The sequence below is a fragment of the Phyllostomus hastatus genome, unplaced genomic scaffold, assembly GCF_019186645.2.
Source record: "Phyllostomus hastatus isolate PE091 unplaced genomic scaffold, TTU_PhHast_1.1 phas_contig_86, whole genome shotgun sequence".
NCBI classification, from domain to species: domain Eukaryota; kingdom Metazoa; phylum Chordata; class Mammalia; order Chiroptera; family Phyllostomidae; genus Phyllostomus; species Phyllostomus hastatus.
The window spans coordinates 36,779,564-36,804,502 of record NW_025333977.1 but is presented as its reverse complement, the minus strand read 5'-3'; the positions used below and the strand labels follow the sequence as shown (position 1 = coordinate 36,804,502).

General features: G+C 39.0%; 1 protein-coding gene across 2 annotated transcripts in view; it reads right to left on the bottom strand.

Moving 5' to 3' along the window:
- TPRG1 (tumor protein p63 regulated 1) overlaps nt 1–24,939 on the bottom strand; it is a 136,641-nt gene that overhangs the window by 91,479 nt on the left and 20,223 nt on the right. Inside the window, exons 2-3 of one of the 2 annotated variants that reach the window (XM_045850770.1) lie at nt 14,490–14,713; nt 5,263–5,354 (exon numbers count right to left, since the gene is read on the bottom strand). In XM_045850770.1, the coding sequence (XP_045706726.1) occupies nt 5,263–5,354; nt 14,490–14,711 (314 nt within the window). In that variant the 5' untranslated portion in view covers nt 14,712–14,713. Of the gene's footprint in view, nt 1–5,262; nt 5,355–14,489; nt 14,720–24,939 lie in introns of both variants that reach the window. The other variant, XM_045850768.1, reaches the window with a different exon arrangement.

Genomic DNA, 24,939 nt, shown 5'->3' with positions numbered 1-24,939 from the left:
GAAAATTTTTCTGGTTTAATTATTGAAAGGCTTTATAGACATAACATTCCTGAAGGACAGGAAAGATCTGGATGAACAAAAAGAAAGGGAAGGCATATAAAATAGACCAAACTGGGTGAGTGCAATAACAAGGCCAAGAAATTGTGTCAAGAATGTTTGGAGACAAGCAGGTAGTTCAATTGTTAGTCCGTGGCATGCAGGGTCTTAAGGATGAAGCAAAAAAGTATGCAGGCAGTGAGAACACACTGAAGCCCTCAGACCACAGCATGAGCATGATCTGGACAAGTACTTCTCAAATTTCAGTGCATGTAGGAATCAACTGGGGATTCTGTGAAAATGCAGATTCAGGTTCAGTATGACTGGTGTGGGTCCTGAGGGTCAGTATTGCTAACAAGTTCCTAGGTGGTGCTGATTCCAAAACCACACTACGATATGTAAATGGAAGCACACAAAAATAATGGAATTGGGTAGGAGATAAGCTTTAGAATGTTAACTTAGTTTTCATAGTATGTTTATTATTTATAGTTAAAAGGATGAGAAATCCCTGATTTCCAAGTCTTTTTTAATTTTTTAATTATAAATAGCAATATATTTCATTGCAATAATTATTCAGTATGCTGTATAACAGAATTAGATTGGGACAACATAAAGATTGGCTTTACCCATTAGTGACACCTACCATTCCCTATAGGAATTTGACTTTTAAGTTAATTCTGGAAAAGACTGAAGAAAGTCAAATGAACAGCAAAAGGCAGAGCATGGTCTGGAGAGGAAAAGAGGAAAAGTTCTCTGAACCTGCCCAGTGAATTTCTGACCCTCCTCCCTGCAAACAATAAACAATCAACAAGAAGCCAGATGCAGGTGCGAAGGTCATTTAACCACTTCAAGCTATGGTGATCACTGTTTGGGAGATGAACAATCACAAAAAGCAGCAAGAACAGTGCTAAGAGAAGACAGCGAGGCTGGGTGGGAGGTCTCGTGACCCTGCTGTGACCCTGACGAAGTAATTGCCCTTAGATAGGTCATTTCATCTCTGGGTTTCTCCATCCATAAAATGAAGCCAATAGTCCCCTGCTTGCTTTTTCCTGTGGGTCTGCTTGAGGATCAAATGCAAGAGCATGTGTAAAAGCAATCGCATGCAGTGCTGCTTTAGAGATCAGTGTACTCCAAAGAGGCACCCAGTGTCTGGAAAATTGTTCCCAGTCACTTGTTCCTCAACATCCCTTTGTCTCCCAAGATGCCTTTCTTTTTATTTAAACGTCTATGCTAGAACATTCTTCCAGGGAATCTTCCTAAATTAGGAAGAGGTGCTCTGCATACTGCCAAATACCCCACCAAGCCGAAGAAACAGAATTCTCAGTTTATCCAACATGTTTCTGTCAGAGGAATATACACTACAATTTAATAAAAGGCACACGTGGAATCTTTGCAAAATAGCTAAAGGATTATTTTAACAAAAGTCAGGCCAGCATAAGGCATCAGAACCCTACCTCTACTACTTCAGAGCTGGTTACTCTTCTGGGCCTTGATTTCCTCACATGTAAATCATAGGTAACATGTCCCACCTCAGATGATCACTGTGAAGATTGACTTAAATGAAGAAAAGCACTTTTAAACTGTGAAGTCCTGTAAAAATATTATTATTTTATCTAAAATAAATGGGGAATGCCTTACATATTTTATCTCTCTTTCTAATAATGTAGTTTTAGTCTGCCCCACTTGTAAACATTTCTTACTTTGTGCTTCAATTTTAAAAGAATAATATAAACTCTTACATGCGTGTAGTCATTGACAACTGGGGAAGTAATTGCTCAATAATAGATGAATGATTATGTCGCTTTTACAAAAACTACATGATAACCAGGAATAATGCAAGGGAAAACCTGAGAGAAGTGCCATTTAGAGATTATCACATCTATATGTATTATACTGATATGATGGCAAATGCATGGAAAGCACTTACCACAATATTGTACTTGGTACAGTTTAAGTGTTCAATAAATGTTACCTATTATAACAATATTTGGCAAAAATGCATGGGGAAAAACTGCAATAATATATGCCAAAAATTAACAGTAGTAGTGCTTTTTTCAAGAACAGCGAATTTTAGTGACCTAAAGAACATATTTAAACAAATTCACTAATTAAAAAGAAAAAGACAAAATCTACTCAAATTCACCCAGGCTGCACTAATAGTTAAGTAGCAGAGCAAGGATTCAAATCCAAGTCTTCTGATTTCAAATTCAGGATTCTTTCTATGACACCAGGCTGCCTTGTTGACTTCACTTTTATTCTCTTGTCTGTATGTTTGATGTAGACAGTTAATTCAAGTTCATGTATTTATTATGCCAGAGTCCTGAGATAGAAACCCTACATGCATTTCAGGGAAGGTAGACAATGAAACATGTAAGTATTTTCTATAACAAAGAGCTAGAGTTACTTGATCCCAGTCACTAGAGGCTAATATTCTTGTTTATGGATAAGAGGAATAAGCACAACTCCCATCACCACTTCACACTAACATGCATGGAGGGAAGATCCCATCTCCTCCTGCCTCCTTAACCACCGCAGACAAAAGCATCTTGAGTACTAAGGAGCCACTTCATTGCCATCATACAATACTTTTTGAGACTCCAGAGATGTCAAGATGTTCTCTGTGGTTCTGATTTAATGGATCACTCCTAAAAGGGTACACACAATTTCTTTAAAAAGTCCTTTCCCAGAAGGGCCAGGAAAGACAGTGAGAAGAGGAGGCAAAATTGAAATAAACACAATCTTGTCTATATAGTTATTGAGACAAAGCTCCTGGATGAGCTAGGATGCAGCCTCAGAATTCTCAGTTTATCCAGTTCTCAGCTAGGTCCCAGGTAGCTGACACCAGTAAGCTTACTCTAAAGAGATTCCAGTTAAGAATTGTTCTGATTGTCTGGACTTATTTCCAGTTAGGAATCTGGAATCTCTTTCAGTAAGCTTACCTAGGACCTAACTGGAGTTGATGGTTGCATCTCTCTGTTTTCCCTTTTGGCCTCTCCGTGCATCCTCTCCAGGCCCTCTGCCCAATGTCTTCAAAGTCATTTTTCTAATTTTACTGAATAATACATTTGTATCAATTTACACTATCACAAAGTAGCTCAACTAAACTAATTCAGGTGACATTCCTTGCAAAAAAAAATGCCTTAGTGACTTAATGTTATTTAAGCTTCTAGAGGAGGCATGAGTATAAGAAACATGCATATAAGGATTCCTTTCCTTTTGGAAAAACTAGCTATAAAGATAGCATCTGGTCCCATATGTAAAACACTCTATCCCACATCTCTTTGTGGACACTCTAATGGACACCACAGACACATTTTTGCCAAAACTGTACTCAACAAGTTCTATAAAAAGTGAATGACAAGATTGTTGGGAGGAAAAAGTGAAATAGTGTGCATCGAGTTCCTTTTACAATGTTTGACATATGGTAGTTTCTCAATAAAGTAGAGTTACACCTGGAATGGTATCCCAGTCAACCCATTAGATCCCCAGGCCTAAGCCCAAGAGTTATCCTGGACTCCTTCCTCGTAGAGAATTAAACTCAAAAATCTGCCAAGCCCAGTTATGTCAGCTATCAATATATTACCTCTCAGTTCTAAATGCACCCTTTAGTTTGCCCTGGCCAGGTAGCTCAGCTGGTTAGACTGTGGTCTCAAAATGCCAAGGTTGTGGGGTTTGATCCCCAGTCTAGGCACATACAAGAATCAACCAATGGATGAATAAATAAGTGGAACAACAAATCAATGTTTCTCTCTCTTTTTCCCTCTCTCTCTATCATCAGTCAATAAATGAATGCACCTGTTAGTATGTGCACTATGATAAACAACAGAATTCTTTTAAGCATGTCTCTTTTAAAGTGTGCACTATATTATGATTTTTCAATACAGAATGCTACACAGATAGAGCAGAAAGAAGTCCAGACAATCAGAACAATAAAGCAAGGTCTGATCTCTGGTATTTGCTGATTTTCATAGTGTAATCACTGCCACCAAGGTTAATTCCAAACTGCCAACACGGCATCACTGAATTTGCAGTTGGGAAAGAGATGTGCAGTAGCACACTATCATATAGTATTTCCACCACACAAATGTTCTAGGCATAAATAACCCCAAGAATGTACAGAGCAGCAAAAATGAAGTAAAACAATCAGAAAGTGAGGCATTTTGTAGTGCATTACCTTTGTTTTAAACTTATTTATTTGTTTAGAAATTTTATATAATTTACTTTTAATAATGAACAACTGACTCTCCAAATCTTTGAAGGTGTACTGTTCACCTCTCATGAACCAGTGTGAACCAGTGCAGGCAGGCTGTGGGGTCAGACCCACTTCTCTCCATGAACAGGAATCAAACTGAGCTCTTCTGCTAGAGCCTTTGGTGACCATGTTTCCAAGACAGAGAACTCACTGAACCAATTAAGCATGTGGAATGAAGTTCTAATTTCATTTTCCACTTAATAGTATAGATTCTTTAGTAGAAAAGAGATGCTTCTTTTCCTTAGTATATGAGTCTTTTATTTATTGTAAAGATGGTGGTATTCCTAATATTTTTCTGGTAGGTAAAGAAAAGGTCATGCAGACACACATTTCAGGGAAGAACAAAGAGTTAACTGCCTTCACAGTTTCATTTGCAATGAAAGCCCTTGTAGATAATAAAAGATTTGGGGGTAAATGAAGCAATTATTAAAGTAATAGGGACTGAGTTTTAGCCTTGCTTTTTTTTAATCCTAAATGGATATGTGGCCTGTCTTCTCTATCCTACATGATTTTCCTGTTCATGTTATTGTACACAACAAAAAATTCAAACAGTGTATATTGACCTCATTCATTCTGTTTCCTAGTCTTTCTTTCCATTTTACCCAGAATGGGATGGGCAGAAATCTTATGTGGTTGAACAGAAAGTGTTTATAAGAGACAGAGATTGGAACCAGAGAGTTCAGTTAGGAGGCTAATGCAGTAGTCCTTGAGATCAATGATGAGGGCCTGCCCTAAGGTGGTCAGAGTGATGGCTGAGTGAAGTAACTAGCCTGGGAAACAGTTGTGGGCATCAAACCTGGTCATACATCACCCATGGGGCACTGTGAAACCTTACTTTCTAACTGGATATGTCAATCATCTTACATAACAACCAGAAGAAATTCTCCCAAAGGTCCATCTCCTCCTATTCTGTTGTAGTTGTGTCAAGGAAAATGCTAGATTTCACTTTCCTTCACTGAGTCATAACTACTCACACTGTCAAGAGCCAGTAGCCTTGAATTTTCTCTCCAGAAGTCTTGGCTATGTGATCTTTCAAGTCTTCCATGGCAGTCTCAATGGCTCCCGGCTGAATGGGAAAAAGAAAATACCTGGTTTAGAGAGAACTGAGTCTTCCTGGTACTTGTGATTAGTTATTATATTTCTATGGTTTCTCCAACAGCTGAACAGAAAAGGTAGTTCTTACATTTGCCTATTTGTTCTAGACATTACCTGCTGGAGAGCTTAGCCTTGAACTCTGGTATTTACTAAACTGTTCTCCTTGGGTGAGACAAAAGCAATCTAAGTCCTATCTTCCATAATCTTACTCACACTTTCTCAGAGAAAGGAAGACAGCCATTTTCAGAAGACAAGTTTTTCTGAACAAACATGTTTATCAGACAGTTCAAAGCATTTAGTAATCTGTACATTTTTTATTGTTTTTCAATTATAGTTGTCCCAGTTTTCCCACCGTTGTTCTCCCCTGCACCACCCACCCCCAACTCCCCTGTCAGTCAATCCCCACTATTGTCCATGACCATGGGTCCTATATACATGTTTCTTGATTAGACCCTTCCTCTTCCTTCCTCCATTTCCCCCTCCTCCATCCCCTTTGGTAATTGCCAATTTGTTTCTTATTTCCATTTCTCTACTTGTATTTCTTCATTTGTTTGTTTTGTTCATTAGGTTCCACTTATAGGTGAGATCATATGGTATTTGTCTTTCACTGCTTGGCTTATTTCACTTAGCATAATGCTTTGCAGTTCCAACCATGCTATCTTGAAGGGTGGGAGTTCCTTCTTTCTTTCTGCTGTGTAGTATTCCATTGTGTAAATATACCATAGTTTTTTTGATCCATTCATTTATTGATTGGGCACTTAGGCTGTTTCCAGCACTTGGCTATTGTAAATAATGATGATTTGAACATTGAGGAACAATCTACACATTTTTAAAATCAAGCCTTTCTCTCTTCCAAAAGCACACAGCAATAAAGCACAAAAAAAGAAAACTTCTTCCAATATTCTGACCATAATTTTAGCTGTCTCTGTGAATAAACCTTTTTGTCTCCTTACCTCACTTTCTTCACCTTTCTCAAAGTAAGTTTTCCTACTTATGGGCCTAGCTCTAGCTTAAAATTTGATTAATCCTTGTCCTAATAAGAAATTTGTAGATCCTCCAGCTCAGTGGTTTTTTTAAACATCAGTGTACATCAGAATTACCCGAAGTGGGTTTTAAAACACAGATGTCTGAGCCCTGTCCCAGGGTCTGGTTCAGTGGGTTGGAAGTGTGCTTGAGAATTGGCATTTCTTTCAGATTCCCAGGTGATACTGTTGGTGTGGGATCCTACTGTGAGAACCACTGATCTCTAGACAGTTATTCTCAACCTTGATTGCACATCAGAATCACCAGGGAAGTTTTTTAAAAATCCTAATGCCCAGACTATGCACCAGGCCAATTATATCAGATACTCAGTGTATGGGACTCACACATCAGCACATCAGTATTTTTAAAGCATCCCAGATGACTCTAATATGTGGCCAAGGTTGAGAACAATTTGGGCTTATTTAGTCTAAGCCATTTTTTTATAGTTGTAGAAACAGGGACCATTGTGGAGAAGTTGCTTGTCAAGTTAACTCAGCTAGGAAGTAAAAGAAACAAGAAACTCAGACCTTCAATTTCCAGGCCTACAATGCACTGCTAGTCTCGTTCCCAAATCTGGGATAGTAACAAGTGACTTACAAATTTTCATATATTTTCCATATGATAAAGTTTTAATACCAAACTCCTTATTTTCTCTATATATTAATATTCCTAATACTCCCAGCCTGAGTCCCTCCCTCACAAAAGAAAACAGGAACACTAGCCTGTCTAAGACCCATCCAAATACCTTTTCTTCACAGTGGTGGGATGGTGGCAGGATTTGGGTTTGCTTATCTTTTTGGTCTATAATAAAAGGCTTTGAAGAATTTTGGCCACAGAATCCACTGGTTAAGAAAAAAATTATATAAGAATCTATATAATAAAAATAGAAACAGAATGGAGTGCCTCAAATAAGCAGAGGTAAAGGTATACAGCTTAACTCACTTGGCTCCCCCAGGCCTCCAGTTCACTGCACACAGCCCAAGTTAGCCAGGAAAGAGACAGATCAACTTCTAAACAGAGCTGAGGGACCTGGGTTCTTTATCCAGATCTACTGTGAATGAATTCTGTGACTCAAACATTTCATTGGCCTCTGTTTCCTCATCTAAGTGGTAGAACAAATCAAAGCTTTCTGAGCCAACCTGATGACCAAAACCTCCTTAACATCTTTAAGAATATATGATCATAGCCCTTATACTGAGAGGTTCTATCATTTTAATAAGTTTCCTGTTGAATTGGATGGTCAAACAGTGGACTAAATGATTTCTGACTCTCTTGCCATCCCCTGCTGCTAAAGGGTCAACAGAAAGATAACATGGAACCCCATGCCTACCAAAACCTGTATGTCATGAAATCAGTAAATTATGGGACATTAACCACATATTCCTTGAGCTCATACTTACAGAAGAGGTTGAGCATCCCTGGATTCCAGTGACCCTACTAGAAGGACTGGACTACCATGGAGGGAAATATACTATAATCCCATGATAATTCTGTCACACAACTTCAGCTTCCCATCATGCAGCCTGACTCTACCAGGCTAAGTTGTCAAATTCTCTAAAAAACAATACTTTCTGTGACGACTCATCATGTGGATGCTTCCTAGCTCTCTCTCTCTCTTCATATAATTTATGCTGCAGCTAATATAATTTAATGAAAAAAATACAAATGGAGTGGAAGAATAATGAAATAATCCTAAAACAATAAGTATTTTGTTGATCACTTTTATGCTAAGCACTTTGCCAAAAATATCTGAAAATGAATATAATAATGTAAAACTTTTCAAAACCTTACTTGTCTTTATGGAAAGCAATTGGTAAAATCTATCAAAATAATCTTGCTTTTGATTTACACATTTCACCTCTGTGAAGCTATACTATAGATATTCTTGCATACATGCACAATGACCTGTATAAACTATTCTTTGCAGTCTTGTTTGTAGATAGCAAAAATCTGGAAACAACCCAAGCATCTATCAATAGGGCACTAGTTACATGTATCATAGGGTATATCTATACAATTAAAAGGGTAGAATATATTTATTTATTTTTTTAAAGATTTTATTTATTTATTTTTAGAGAGGGAAGGGAGGGAGAAAGAAAAAGAGAGAGAAACATCAATCCGTGGCCTGCAACCCAGGCATGTGCCCTGACTGGGAATTGAATCTGCGATGCTTTGGTTCGCAGCCCACGCTCAATCCACTGAGCTACGCCAGCCAGGAAAAAAGGCAGAATATATTTAAACATGAGGAAACTTGCATTAACATGTAAAGATTTCAAAATATTAAGTAAAAAAAAATGTTCAGAAGAGACAGTAAATATGCCAACTTTCATGTAAAAAGGAAAAGAATAGATAAAAATACATATCTGTGTTTTCTTGTATATGCCTAACGTAACTTTAAAAGGATATATAGAAATGTTAGCAATGGTTCCCTAAGCAGGGGAAGGAATTTGATGGGTAAAAATAAAGTATGCCTTTACCAAATGGTTTGGAAGTCCCTGGAGTTCTGTAAAAGTCCTCACTATCTATGATGTTATTGGTGCTATAATAAATTAACATCATACACTTAGTATTGGAAATGAAATAAAAATGTGTGAACAAGTTGACTTGTGTTGAGGATAAGATATCAATCTCAGCCTTTCTGCGTGCTGTGAGACCCATGTTGAATCATTTTTTCATTCTAGATATCCATTTAATCATTTGTTAGGTGGATAAGGTAATATTAGTTGTAACAGGACTGTTGGGAGATATCAAAAACATTTAGTAACACTGAATAATAAAAGACTTTATTATCACTCTTACTGATAATATAAATAGAAGATAAATAGTCGTACCAGGATTTGGGGATCAAATGGTTACTGCAATGGAACAATTAGCTCTGAGACTCCTTATAACCTAATAGAAAACAATGACAAAATAATATGTACTCATCATGTGATAAAAGAAAGCTTATCAAGGTAATACACATATAACATATAGTTCTAGTTCTAAATTTTAACAAAAAAAACATTGGGGGAATCCTTATTTTTAAGTCACTATATAGCAAAATGGGCCACATTTTCTCTAATAATCTAGCACTGAATATCTTCAGTGAAAACAAATCTACTGAGAGAATTTCAAAGACATATATCTTTGTTTCCTTGCTTTTCCTTGAACTAGACTAGCCCCGGGGCCAGTTGTCACGCAAACAATATTCATGTCTGCTGCTGATTTTTCCCCATGTACTGGATGCCTTAACTAAATAGAAAGAGGAGAGTAGAGGAAGAAATGTTCCTAAGGACTCGGATACAAGAAGATCTGTCCTGTGGTTGTCATCATGTCACCATGCCCAGATAAGATTGCTTTGCAGTAAATACATAAGGTAAGAAAACCAGCTCTACAATGTATGTGATTTGTAAAGTACAATCAAATGTGTCTTTCCCTGAAAATGAAGGAAATGCATCTTATCTTATTATTGTTCATTGTCTTCCCTTAGGAAGAAACAGCATCTTTATTATAATTTTCAAGGGATTTTAGTGAAAGGAGGAAAGTTGAGAAACCTTTTGCCCAGTGAGACATATAATTTCTAGACCAGAAAGAAGCTCACACAGACAATAACAATACAATTAATATATTTAGTTGTTCGCAATGCAAGAGCAAGGCATAGGGAACCCTATAGTAAGAGAAGAGGGAAAGGGAGGGAGTATGAAAGCCAAATTAGAGTCATGAAAGCAACGACATCTTGCTGCACAATGGGAAGACTCCAACCTGCTTATTAAAGTCTCCTTGCTCACAATAGAACACAGGCTATAAAAAGGCCATGGGGAACCATTAATCAAATATTAAAAGATCAAATAGTTTTAGTCCCAGTAGTTTATATGTAATTTACATTCTCAAGTATAAATTTAGAGATAATTCCCCATCCCTAATCTCTTTCAACTTTCTGATAAGGTTCTGACAAATATAGAGTCCTTCAGGGAGTTTAAAAATATCTTTCACCATGCAGATCATGTATTGTTTCTCTCATAAGAAGTTGCCTTTGAATGTGTCTCCAAAATAAAGTGATTATCGTAATATACCTTGAGTTATTAGCCTTAAGGGGTACTTTTGTTCAGAGAAGGCACTATGCCTTTTTTAGATAGAGCTAAGCAATTAATAGCAGATGAACTACAACAGAAGGAAAAGGTTACCCAAGCAGACAGAGAGCAGGTGATTCAGACCTTCATTATGGTGACCTCCCATTCATTGTCCAAGGTGAGAGGTAGTGGAGGGGTGGTGGAAAGTGTCAAGAGTCCAGTCTCAGCATAGCCCCTAAGTTTTTGGTTGACAGTAGGCAAGTCACATCTCATTCATGTGTTTCAGGAGTTGGATTAGATATCTCCGAGGTCTTTTCGACATAGCAAAAATGTTGTTAAATTATATCAAGAAGGCAGGGTTTCAGTAAATAAGTTGTAGGTGGAAGCCTGAGGGAAGGAAGCAACATCTTGGAGTGATGCAGAAAAGGACGCATAAGGTTTAAGAGACCACATTGACTCCTTTTAGAATCTAGTATTCAGAAGTGTGATCTAATGCATGAGGTTATGATGCTAAAAACATCTTTTGTCTGTCCAGAATTAATTTATACCTCCATATTAGTCACATCACACATATCCAGCTTGTAACTCACATAATTGATTCCCCTTCTTGTTATAACATTGGGTATCTACCTCTGGCATCAGAGACACTGAGGACCCTTCTGCCACAGCCAAAACATAACTTCCCCTTTCAGGTTAAAAGATATAAACAAGAAACAATCTAAATACCCAGTAAATGTTAAATTAATAGTAGTATATCTCCATGGTAGTGGTATATTATGGATTTGTTAAATATGATGTTATGGACGTACTACAGTAATTGACATAGGAAGTAATATTTGGCATGTGATCCTATTTTTACACACATTAAACAGGTAAGAAAAAAATAATAAGGATATATACCAAAATGTATAACTACACATTAACATATTTAATTTACTGTGAGCAGGGGGATTATGGTGACTTTTATTTTGCTAATCCACTTTTTCCAATTTTTTCAATAAACCACCTATTGTGGAATGATTTTAAACATTTTAATAAAATAAAATGCTTGACCAGGAATTCCTCTACTAAATTAATGACTGTTCTTCTGAATTTACAACACATATGTTTTAAATTCTTATACTGTAATAAATTGATTTCTTTTTAATTGCTGCATGGGATCATAGAGCTATAAATTGGCTCTAAACCTAGCTTTGCCATTTACTAGCATCTTGGGCAATTCTGTGCTCCTTAACTGTTAAGACACTGGGTAAGTACAACCCCTCTCTGGGCTTTAGCTGCCTCTGAAGCTAAGAGTATTGGCTAGCTCCTTGATGCTCAAAGTGTAGTCCTTGGACAGAGAGCAACAGTACTGCCAGATGGTTTATATAAATGGAGAATCTAAGACCTCACTCAAAGCCTACTGAATCAGAACCAGCATTTTAAAAAGATCTTCAGGTGATTGATTTGTTTGCACAGTAAAGATTAAGCAGCACTGAGCTAAATCATCTGTAGATCTTATTTCACCTCTAAGAATGATAATTAATGATGAATCTATCATAGATCTGAATCATTTAGAACCTTGGTCTTATTTACTTATCCTTTGAGAAAATGAATTAGTTTTCTTTACTCAAACTTTTTTACTGCCACAGATGCTATACATCTACATTCATATCTTACTCTGGAGGCCATGGTAAGGTCATGGTCAAGTTAATATCAGTCATTGTGTATGTCCAATTATAGAAGTGTAAATGTCAAATCAACAAAAGGAGAGAGAAGGCATTTATAATAGCAATGAGATGCCACTTATGAAATGTTAATAGATGTGGCATGCTTTGTACTAAGAACTCTTACAAAGTTAGCTTATTAAAAACTTCATACAAAACTGGTATTTTATCTACACTTTGAGGATGGGAAGATTTATATATGCACACACATAGGTTCTCCCCATTTTCTCAACTCCCACCACATCAGCAGATTGGTCATGTACAAGGTAGTAAAATTAGGTCATTCCTTTATTTATTAAAACATATATTTCTCACTATAAGTTTCAGTTGAGCCAATAGTTGTATTTTCATTATCTGCACATGCTAAAAGAGCCCTTCATATTCTGTCCCTAGGTCTGAAAAGAGAATAAATGCTCAGTACCTTTGAAACATAGTCCTCAGCACACCTAAAAAGTCCTCACATCTACTTTAGATTCATTAATAAGATTAGAAGGTTTTTCTTCTCAGGCTCTTGAGAACTCAGGGTTATCTTCTGTACACCTGATGGAGATGTTCGTAGCATGGATCAGAATCAGTCATTGAAAACCCTTATAAAGGGGTCATAAACTCAACTATACATTATGGCAGGGAGAACACTGGACTGATAGACGGGAGATACTGAGCCTAGCTAGCTCTTTGAAAGGTGGAAGTGAAACATCAGTCATTTCCCTTACTGAAGACTGGTACAGGCCACCAGGCACTGGGGCAGCTCATATTCACAGCTGCTGATCTCCTGGTTCCTTTGACAACATGAGGCAGCTCCTGGACCTATAGCTTCTTTTTGTTAGTCAGATCTCCTCCCTCAGATTCTCCTTCCCCTGGGCTGGGGCAGTGGAAAAAGGCACCAGCTTCTCTTGAAAGTAATTCACATCTTCAAGTTTAGACTTGGGAGATAGATAGGTTCCAATCTGTCTCTATTCTGTATTACCTATTCCCACTTCACAACTGACAGTTGGTTGACCTATAGCAACTTTAGGCCATCACAAGATGCAGACACAGCATTTTTATGTAGATTTCTCAGACAGTTCTTGTAAATGCACTGGTTTCTTCTATAACACTCATGGTTCTTGCCCTCATCAAACCCAGGCTGTCACATCATCAATATCAAAGATAAATGAAATATAAGGGATGCTTTGATTTTCTTCACAGCTATACTTAACCTGCCATATTTAATCAAGTCCACACACTTTAGAAAATAAACCTTATGCTCTACATACACAAAAACACTCACACAAATACATAGTATAGCACCTACCACAGAACCTTGCAAGTAAGAGTCATTGAATACAGGTGATACAAGTATATGTAATCTTCAACACACCTACATGCACACCATACACACTCAGTTGCTTCAGTTAAAACTTTATCTTAACTGAAGATATATTTTAAAAGCTACCAAATCAGGATGCATTAGAGATTTGTAAATAATCCCAGAATCTTGGCCAAAATTTATTTATGAAATTGAGTTAAATTTTTTTTCAACTATGAGAGGCCTCATGTACACTTGAAAAAAAGATGATCTCTTTTTCCACAATACAAAATCCCTGATTTTGACCTCAGTTGTTGTAGCCAATAAACTAACCATTACTGTGCTGACAAAAATAATGAAGTACTGGAAAAGAAGTATGAAGGAGAGTCCAAGACAGAGGCAGGTACTAGAAACCAGTGAAGTACTCTCTACTGATTCAAATGCTAGAAGTTTAAATATCATTTCCTTCATCTAGATATACAACCCCATCCTCATTACCTACCCATCCATTTACTTTCCCAGTTCCAATGCGTAGGAAAGACAGCCCAGTTCCACACTGAGGCTACAGATTTGAGACATAAAATTCCTGCTCCCACACAGTAATACCAGCACCCCAATGTAGACCCTTGAGGTTCATTCAGCACATTCTCAACAAGCCTTTCCACTCCACCACCCCTGTTTACAAAATATAACAAATACCCACTCTGGGCTCACAGCTTTCTACTCCAGCTGCTCTGTTTCTCTCTCCATAGAACATTAATTCACTGAAGTCAGGTTTAGCATAAACACAGGACTAAGGAGGGAAAGACCCATGGAGAATAGAGGACCTGCTTCTCCTTGGTTCTGTCTGGTGATCAAAAACACACTCTCTTAACTTCTCTGAAATTCAGATCGTTCACTTGTAAAAGATACCTACTTCAGTGACTGTCACTATTACATGAGATAAGAAATGTGAAAACACTTGGTAAAACATATACTATATAGAAAGATATTAGGATAAAGTCTTATGTAGCATATAAGAGCACTAATGATTTTACCCGTGTAACGAAGTACTTTCGTGAGATATAAGGCCGATGATAAGGATTAGGGTAGAGTGTTGATTTGGTCACACTTGGCTGCCTTGACATCTGCTTTGGCACTGGGTCCTTGCCTGGGTCTCCCTCCTCCATGGAGAGTCGCTCAGTCTCTAAGGGTTGGTCATCTCCCTCTTGCTTCAGAGACACAGGCTGGAATCCTTCATAACTCCCAATCGTTGACATTTCTTTAGCTTAAACAAGGGGAAAAAAAATCTTGTCAATTAAAAAAAAAGTCACCTGGCTCTTGCAAAATAGGTACATGAGCAAATGATGTTTCTGAAACTGACACCCACCCCACACACATTAAGTAAACACAGGCATCGATGGATACAGTTCCATAACTCAGACTCCACAGTCCTGGAGGGCTATTCACTGGACAGAGAAAAGGAGGCTGTAAGACTTCCATTTTTCATCTTTAATTCCCCAGGACAGGAAGGTGAACAAGGGAAGAGCTGAGTGAAATAATTGTCAGACAACTTTGTTCAAGATTTCATTGCATTTTTTGCCTGAAAACCCACCAGCCTGAAAGCTTATTTGTGTTAAAAGCAATGATAATGCACCTTCTTGTGTGCTTCTTGGGGAGTAGTAAGGCACAAGGGCACTTAAAACTAAGCACTTTTTTTCAGCTGAAACATCACAATTCTAAAAATGTATCCTAAGGAAATAATTTAGACAAATGCTCAAAGACATAAATATAGAAGGTTGTTCATCACAATATCTATCATCTAATAGCAGAAAAATATACAACTTTAGGTCTAATAGCAAAATATTGTTTACAATAGCAACATTATGTGCACACACAACACTGTATCTAATACCGAAAAAAAAATATAGTGAAACTAAGTACTATTGGTAGGGAATAAGATACATTATACCATGCAGTAAAATACAATGTAGTCATTGAAAATGTAAGCGTATACTTTTATGATGGAAAGATGCCCAAAATATATTGTTAATGAAAAAAGTAAGACATAAAATATTATGAATGATGTTATTCAAATTGGTAAAATAATTCAGAGAGCGAGAAAGAGAGAGAGAACTAAAAAAAGAAAGAAACTAAGAAAGAGAGAATACTTGGGCACACACACATGTATGATATAAGGGAGGTTAGAAAGTCTAAAAAACATAAAATGAAATATTAACAATGATTATCTCTCGATGATAGGGTCATGAATAATTTTTATTTTCTGTTTTGATAAGTCTTTAGTGTTCAAAATGATAATACAGGAATGGGCAAAACTAGGTTTACAATTGTTTGTATGGGAAAAGACAAATAAATAATACAGTAATTAAAAATAATACAAGAACTAACTAGAAAACTACTTTTGCCCATCCCTGTACAGGACCTAAAGTAAATAAAAACACAATAAATTTATCTTTGTTTTATAAATACAAAGCAACACAAAACAAAACAAAAGGCACCTGCTAACCTAGTAAAAGTGTGCCCAAATCAGGTCTCCATTTTCCCCTTGAGGCCACATAGTCATCCCTATAGTAAGCACACCACTACCAATGCCACGTGGAAGGAGAGTCTCACACCAGCTTCACCATACCACTGGGAGTGTCATCCTGTTCTCAGGGATGCCTCGGTATTCTTAATCAGATAAATGTGATTTCCTTGGTTCTTGTGAAATACCAGAAAAATGAGAAACAGCCCTTATTCCCAACAAGTTTACATTCTTGAAATTGGAATTAATTAGAGTATTCCAGAAAGATGAAAATAGTATGACCATATAATTTGTTGCCTAAACCCAGACACTTTTGAGGATAAAAAGAATGCTATTAATAATTATGCCAGTATGGCCCTGGCTGGTGTGGCTCAGTGGATTAAATGCTGCCCTGCAGACCAAAGGGTTACTGGTTTGATTCCCAGCTGGGGCACATACCTGGGTTCTGCGCCATGTCCCCAGTAGGGGGTGTGCAAAAGGCAACCATATATTGATATTTCTCTCGCTCTCTCCCTCCCTTTCCATCTCTCTAAAAATTAATAAATATTTTTAAAAGAATATTTACAACATCTAAAAAAATTATGCCATTATTATGGGAGAACACTGAGATTATCTCAGACAACTGTGGATATAGTCATCCTGAGGGGTTTGGAGGTAGGAGAAAACACAGTTAGCTAAAACTCATGAGTGAAAAACTCTCTGCAGATAACATCAGAGGTTATCTCCTCTGATACACCCAGCCAGCACTGGAGGATAATTTCATCTCCATGTCTCTGGGGAGCACAGGGTTGGATAATTTCAGAAACACTTGGATAATTATGGCAGCACCTAGACTACCACCCAGGGCTCCCAAACGTTTTAAGCCTAGCTTGCCCACCATGATGTATGCTATTTTACAACAGGAGGATATTTGCTGGATTTGGGGGTAATTTTATTTATGTTAGTTGTACAAAAGACAGACATTAGGTAGAACAGGCTTTTGAGATATACAAAGCACACACAAAGTAGAAAAAAAATTGTATTCATGTGTATGTGTGTGGGTATGTGAGAGAGAGAATGAGAGAGAAGAGGAAGAAGGGGAAGAAAAGGAGGTGGGGAGGAAGAGATGGAGAGGAAGAGGAATAAGGAAAAGGAGAAGGAAAATAAACTGAGAGAGAAATTAGTGAGACATGGCCTCCCTGGCAGCTACTCGATGTATTTGTGCAGGTCTGCCACCTCTGCACGAATGCGTGTTGGAAGGAAGTGCATTTCTAGAGTTCCCTATAACCTGTGAAGGAAGGTTTGTGCCTTTGGGGAAGGAAAGCCTGCTTCTGTATTTGCTGCATTCTGTGAACACAGGCCTAACAACAGACATCTGCGAAAGACTCCTGTGCCTGGAAAACAGAAGGAGGATTTAATTAGCACCACTTCCTTTCCCTCAGGCTGTCTTCGCTGGAAACAGTTGAAGGGGAGCAGAGCACTTTGAGACTGAGCTGTCTGAGATCCAGGAAAGGAGGAAATTCAGCTCCAGTTAAATTCTTACAGTCATGACTAGTGGGAAAGTTGAACCTGGTCCCTTCAATCCAAAATGATTCCAGCTCTATTCCAGTCATGGGGACATCTTTTCAAGGCCATGTAACTGCGTCCACAACCTCCCCCATAGCAGGGGAGCAACATGCGCCTGAGCAGCCCACTCCATTCCTCATCACTACCCACCCAGACAATGTTTATTCCCAATTCCATAAAACGTGCCCTTCTATTGCTGTGCAAATAGACTATATACATTCAAATACTAAAAACATATCAATGGCAAAAACACACTTTTTCACTGAATTTTCTCATTCCAGGGAATTCGTGTAATGAAAATTTTCCTAAAAAAAGAAAAGACTGTAATATTGTGGGTGGTAATGAAAAATTGGAAACCAACTAAACTCCTAACAGCCGAGAAATTACTAAATCTATCCAACTGATATTGTGCAGATGCTTAAAATAATGTGGGCAGGTGCTGCACCATGGGGGTAAAGATGTGTCTTCTTGGATGAAAAAAAAAGGCTCCTCTGGTAATGATGATTTGAATAACTTTTATAGTGGTAAACACTAGAAGGGAAATGTTGAGATTTATAGAGGTAGTTGGACTGTAAGTGAATGTTTGCTTTTAAAAAATTAAAATATATTTGTGCTGCTTTTGTAATAAAAAATAAAATGTATGAATAAATGTGTTAGGTCACAAACTCAGGAGCTTCCTGGGTGAAATCTGAAAATGGCCCTACATGGAGGTCAAAGAGAGATCGAAAAACGGGCAGACCACTCCAGATTGGTCGGTGATGGGGTTTACCAACAAGGGAACTTATACAGGAGGCTTGTCTTGTGAGGCTACAAAATGAGTAGCTTTCTCTCCCCACCTGCTGGAATCTTAACAGTTCGTATAAACTGTTAAGCGGCCTGGACTGGGTTCAGGCACATCCACCACCCAGATGTCCTCAATAACACATTGCTCTCTCAAAGTCTCGTCCTTGAAAACAGCTCCCACTGTGGGAACAGTGGGCAGAATGTCATTCCAAAGACTGAGAAGGGAGTGAGGGGCCTCTAATTGCCCAGGTCACATCTTCTCAATGACCTTCTTCAAAAAAGTCCCAAATAAATACCTAAGGAAGTGCTACACTTCCTTTGATCAGACAAGAATTCTATATTCCTCAGCTGCCAACAAATTCAGAGCTAAATTTAATATCATATTGCAGTAAATAATTTACTTCTGGACCCTGACCTAATTATACCTCCTCCCTTTATGCATGCTTTCATCTTTCTCTCTGTGACTTTTTTCCAGCAATACTTAAGAAGCATATAGGGCATAAACTATAGCTAGACAATTAATGTCTAGTTCAACTTGGTTCATTTTTCACATTTTATAACACCGAGGTGAAGGACTTGCCCAAGTTCACACAACTAAATAGAATTGAAAATGAAACCAGACTCAAACTCTAGTTCGCTATTTCTTATTGTAAAATTTAGAAGAAAAGCAGATATGTAGTCATCAAGCTCATGCATTGGTAAGCTGAAGACACCTTTGCCAAATGTCGGCTCCACTCAGGTGTTTGCTTAGCTCTGGGATTGAGGCTCATCCCTGCCTCAACAGCCCTTTGCTCTGTGCCACAAGCTGAAGCTTTTTCCTTCACCTGGGACCAGAACACTTACCAATACGGCACAGTGGAGGGCAAAGCCTGAGGTCCAAAAGCATTTAGGAGCTTGGAAAATGTTTTAATTTATTTTAAAATCAGAAGAGAAAAATTTAAATCTTAGGGTTGAAAAAATGTTTTAATTTTTCTCATATCAGAAAAAAAGGGAAACTTCTGGGGCACCCAATATCTACTAAATCTTTCCTGAAAACAAATAAAATAAAATATTGAGCCATTTAAAGTTCTAGAAATGTGCCCTGGTTGGTGTGGTTCAGAGGATTGAGCACTGACCTGTGAACCACAGGGTCACTGGTTTGATTCCCAGCCAGGGTATATGCCTGGGTCTCGGGGCAGGTCCCCAGTAAGGAGTGCACGAGAAGCAACCACACAATGATGTTTCTCTCTCTCTCTCCTTATCTTCTCCTCTGCCTAAAAATAAAATAAAATCTTAAAAAAGTGAAGTCATATAAATAGACATTTTGGTATTGATATTATTATGGTGAAGAGGTGGACAAAGGCGAAAGAGTCTGGGTACAAGGGAGTCATAAAGTAGCCCTGACTTGAATCCAGAGTATGATTCACATCCCCTGCTTAATATTCCATTGTGGGGTTTTATCTGAGACCATTAGAGCTAAAGATTTCCCCTATTCCAAGACTTTGCAATTTCTATTTTGGAGAATTCTGTTCCACTCTGTACTAGATGTCTGTGCTGTAGACAAGCTGTGCAATCTTAAGATAATGATTTTTGCTTTCTCAAAATCAAAGACAGACTCAGCATAATTGACCTCAAATAAATATTTGTCCCCCAGGGTAGAGGATAAATAACTACCCTGAGATCTTCTAAGCAGGTTGAAAGGAGTAGCTGCCCACACTAAGTGGCCACAATTCCAGCCAGAGGCAAAGAAAGGGGGAGCTTGGGGATGTTTTCTCACCTCACAAGAGTTTATAATAAACAGCTTGGACATAAAAAGTATCACAGTTTCAATCAAGGAAATAGGACTGACATTATACAGAAATACTGGTGAAACTCGGGCTGTTTCATAATGAGCCTCTTCTCAAGGGCCCTGCTGTTCTCCATTTCTTCAGCACTACTTCCTCCTTTTTCCATCTAGTTTTAACAAGTCCTTGGATATTCTCTCTCTCTCTCTCTCTCTCTCTGGTAACCTTGCATAGTCAGGTCTTTTTTGCTTTCTTTACTAGCCCAGTGTGTCTCCTGATGTCTCCCCAAGTCTCCATGAAGTTTGTTTGTCCTCTGCAATCCTCTCATAGGTATGCATGATTTCCACAAAGCTTTTGGTATATTAACAACTACTTCGGGGTCCTCTTGCTACCTCTCTGGCTCCTTGGGAAGACAGAATTCCCAGTTAGAAAACATTCATGTATTCTAACCTCCACATTTTGTAAATGAGGGGACTGAGACTGAGATGGGTTATGTGTCTCCTTTGAACTTTCAGTTTGGTCACATAAAATTTAATTAAAGACAATAAAGAACGAAGTTATGGCCACCACAGGATTAAACATATTATCTCCAGAGAAATACTTGTGGGTAGACTGAGAGCTTGGGAAAGTCTACGGCTTGTTAACAAGAATTGCTACACTCTTGCAGGTGGGGTAGTGCTGGGCGGAGGAAGGAGTGTGGGAGTTAGTTCCTGTGCATTGTGTTATATTCAAATATTTCAACTGGGTTTTTCTGATGATGTCATCTCTATCCATTTGAAGGGGTTAACATTCTCCAGGCATATCCCCAAAATAAAAATCCACTTTTAATTTTGACATTTTGTGAAAGTAATTTATGTGAATTTATGTGTGCAGCCTTCCTGAGTCTCTGTGCAAACAGTTATGGAATGTGCAGTGGAAAAACAACAATACTCTAACACCTCAAAACTCTCCGACAAGCCCTCCTTTGTGCTAGTTGAGATAAGAAAATTGGCAAACAATTCATCACAATTTCACATTTTGTATGTTAGTGATAACAAGCCGGCAGGGCTGCTCTTTGTCCAGGGGAAAGTGAAATTGATGGAGGGCCTCTTCCCTCCCAGCTTCTCCCCTCTCAGCAGGGCCCTCTGTTCTGATGTTAGTGCTTCAGTGCAGCAAGGAGCGGGGTGAGACTATAGGGCCGGGATAAATAAATGTGGATCCCCACTCCTGCACTTAGTGGATCACCCTGGGCAAGGGGCTTCCCTCCTCTGCACTGCAGGCTCCTCATCTACAAAATGAAGGGCCAGGCTTTATGGTTTGCAAATTATACTCCGAGAAATGACTAACTCATTTTAATCAATAGAGACCCATTTATCTGTTTCTGGACATCTTCTGAAGCTTCCATGGAGGGTAGGGGTGAAATATATTGATATTTAAAAGCTGTTGAACTAAATTATTCCAAAGTCTTCTTCCAACTCAATCATTCCATTAGATTTGATTAATTTTTCTTCAGTGCCCAGAGTATTCTAGATCTAAGTCTGCAGAGGTTGCTCATATTGTGTTTCCTCATCTCCTCTTCATTATGTGACTCCTACTGATCCAATGGTTCCCTTGGATCCATTGGCTGTGGGGGCAGAGGAAGAGAATTGTGATGGTAGTCACAAATCTGAACATCCATTGTGAAGATTCTGCAGTGTTTGGCTTCTGACTTTTTGCTAACACAATGAAAATCCACCTTGATCAGAGCCACTAGGCACATCAATAACAGTGCGCTGAGCACCTCACCCAGGTGAGGCCAGGGCCAGAGACATGCTAGAGCCCCAAACTATACCTGCATGGAAGAAGGGAATAAATTAGAGGTTAGCTGAGATCCTCACACATGATATTAGTCTTTAGAATCATTTTCCTAAAAATATATATGAAAAAAGAATGAATAGAGACAAGAATATTGACTAGAGAATCTTGTGAGACTACAGGTCCCTGGTGACTCCCTGAGATTAAATCTCTTACCCAATTCCATGAACATTTCTACTGCTCACCCTGTCAGGGTTATAAGAGCCTTTGAGTCCATGACTCCTGTAGCTTTGTCATGCTGGTCTATAATCAGCATTTGCTTTCCTGTCTTTACTCTGGGCCACAAGCAACTCTGGATCAGATACTGAGCCACACTCATGTTTATAGCCAGTACTTGGCATGGGCATGGCACAGTCTAGGCACTCAGGACAAGTTCTCAAACAAACAAAGGGATGCCCTGCTCCTCTCTCTGTCAAGTCTGAGATCTGAAGGGCAAGGTTCATGTCTGATCCTTTGTTGTTGGCACATTACCTCATACCTCAGACATGAGTGCTCAGTAAATGCTTACGGACTGAGTAATGAAGCTCTGTGTGAGGCTTGAATGGAAACATCTTCTGTACGCACACACACACTTACACTCACACCGAAACACATACAACTGTTGAAGTGCATAGTCTTGTAAAGGCAATGGAAGTGAGGCGATAATTGCAGACCTACATGATAGAGACATAGTAGGAGAGAATACGCAGAAAACACAGTGGAAACAGAAGATGAGAGTAACAGGGTAGAGTGGGCACTGAGAGTGTGGAGATGAAGAGGTATGGAGAAAGGCACCTCAAATCTGAGTGCATGTTAGAGGATGGGTGAGGACATTCCAGGTAAAGGTGTGAGACATGAAGAGGAGGGTGTGTTCTGAAGCTGAAGGTAATGTGGTGTGTGTCACTGAGATGTCTCCTGCCCACCTCGAGCCCCCATCCCTTGAAGAGCTGGTGTCAGTTGCTTAAACCTCTGCTCTGTAAGAGGGCAAAGGTGAAATCCTCCTCACACCTCTGCTGCATTCCCTTTTGTCTTCTGTCACCCTCAATCCCTGCTGGGACAGTTCCTTCACAGTCAGTCCAAACACAGAGGCTGGGCTCACACCATATGGATCCTAATTGCCTCAAGACTATCATAAGATCAACAACTTCTTTAATGTTTCAGAGATATCAAGCAGAGGTGAGTCACACTGTGTGAAGTCCAACTTTGCACCACCCTTTTCTCTCTCTTTTCCAGGGTAATAAATTCTTTTTTATGTCTTTGTTTAGTATTTGAAATAATATCAATTTCATCCACATATCCAAGTCTCTCAGGTTCTGTCCTTCAACATCCAAAATAAGTGTAGTCTCCCCTGAGATAATTCCTGGAGGTAGCTATTAATATAACCTTGTATCAGGATGGTTGAGTCAGGAGAGAGCTGGCTGGAGATGTATCTAAAAAGTACAACAGAAGAAAGCCAACCTGTAAGGCCGGCATCAGTGTGGTGAGTCATCTCAGGCAGCAACACAAGTGTCCTACTTGCAATTGGCAGGGAACAGACAAAAAAGTGGTGGCATTTGGGGGAGGAGATGAATTAAGATTAAATCACCAACCTCCCCACTGCCCTCCAAGGGGGGGGGGAGAGAGAGAGAGAGAGAGAAAGGGGAAGGGAAGGGAAGGGAAGGGAAGGGAAGGGAAGGGAAGGGAAGGGAAGGGAAGGGAAGGGAAGGGAAGGGAAGGGAAGGGAAGGGAAGGGAAATGGAAGGAACTGTGTCCAGGATAAAGATGTTAGTCCTGATAAAGTACTTTCAGGGCCTGTGAGCACTCATATATTTTCTCCATGAACAAGTGAAAAAGAAAGGAGCAGAGAAATCAAAGAACCAACCCAGGCCAACAATGCTGACTGCAGCTGTTACCGTTCTTCTGTCTCCAAAGTAAACTGGATCCCTGGGTTTGAATCTGTTGAGTCAGAGACTAGGTGGTGACAATACTGAGACATTAGAACAAGCCTCTTTCCCAGGTATGGAGACAGCCCAGGTGAGTGCGTGGATTCTGTCCAGCAGGGATTACTGCCTACCTACAGAGCATTAGTCCTGGTGCCAGGTAGGAGCACCAGCAAACATTCCATAACCAGACGTTCCTGCCCAGGAGCTTTGTTTCAGGAAGTCACACCACAGCCTGGGTTTCCTGCTAGGCCAACTGTGACTCCTCACGTACAGATTTCATGAAATTTAGGGAAAGACATTCATCCAAATGCTGATAACAGTATCCCCCTCCAAAAATAAAAATAAAAACTACATCCTTTAATATTTTAATGAAATTTTTATTATAAACATTTTTATTAAAGTATAACATGCACTCACAAAATCATAAATGTGCCAACCAGTGAAGTATCATAAAATAAACACACCCATGTAACCATCACATAGGTCCAGAAATACCATGTTACTGGCATCCTGACAGGATTATTTTTCTCAAAGTGAATATTCAGTTGGTTTCACAGGATAGGATCAGAGAGTGCTGCCAGGCATTTTGGATATCATCTAACTCAACACACTCACATTACAAATAAGAAACCAGATGTTCAGATGGGAGTAGGGGAATGCCTTACCTCAGGTCACAAAGCAAGTCCAATGAAGGCCCAGAGTTTTAGGCTTCTCTTTCCTGTCCTTATTGCCTCAAATTCCTCTGAAGTCTCAGCTAGCCTGTGGAGCAAGAGACACCAGCTCTGCATGTGGACTTCCTTCTCCAGGAGTCTGAGGTTAACTTTCTCCAGTCTCCATACCACAGGGCTCTGAGGAGCTGTCCCAAAGACACAGCCCTGAAGCTCACACAAATCTCACTTTCCCTCTGGATCATGGTATCAACAGATGTTTTTCAAATCCCTCTTCTCCTATTTCCATTATCTGACTGGTCATTTTGACTTGTGGCCTGTGAGATGACTGTCCCCTCTTCTAAAGAAGTCATCCCTTGGATGGCGAGTGACTGCTGACTGTCACCTAAGCAACTGTAGAGAAAACTAGGGAAATTCAGTTCAGAAGTGAGAAAATGTGGAGAACACTGATTACTCTTTTCAGATATTTC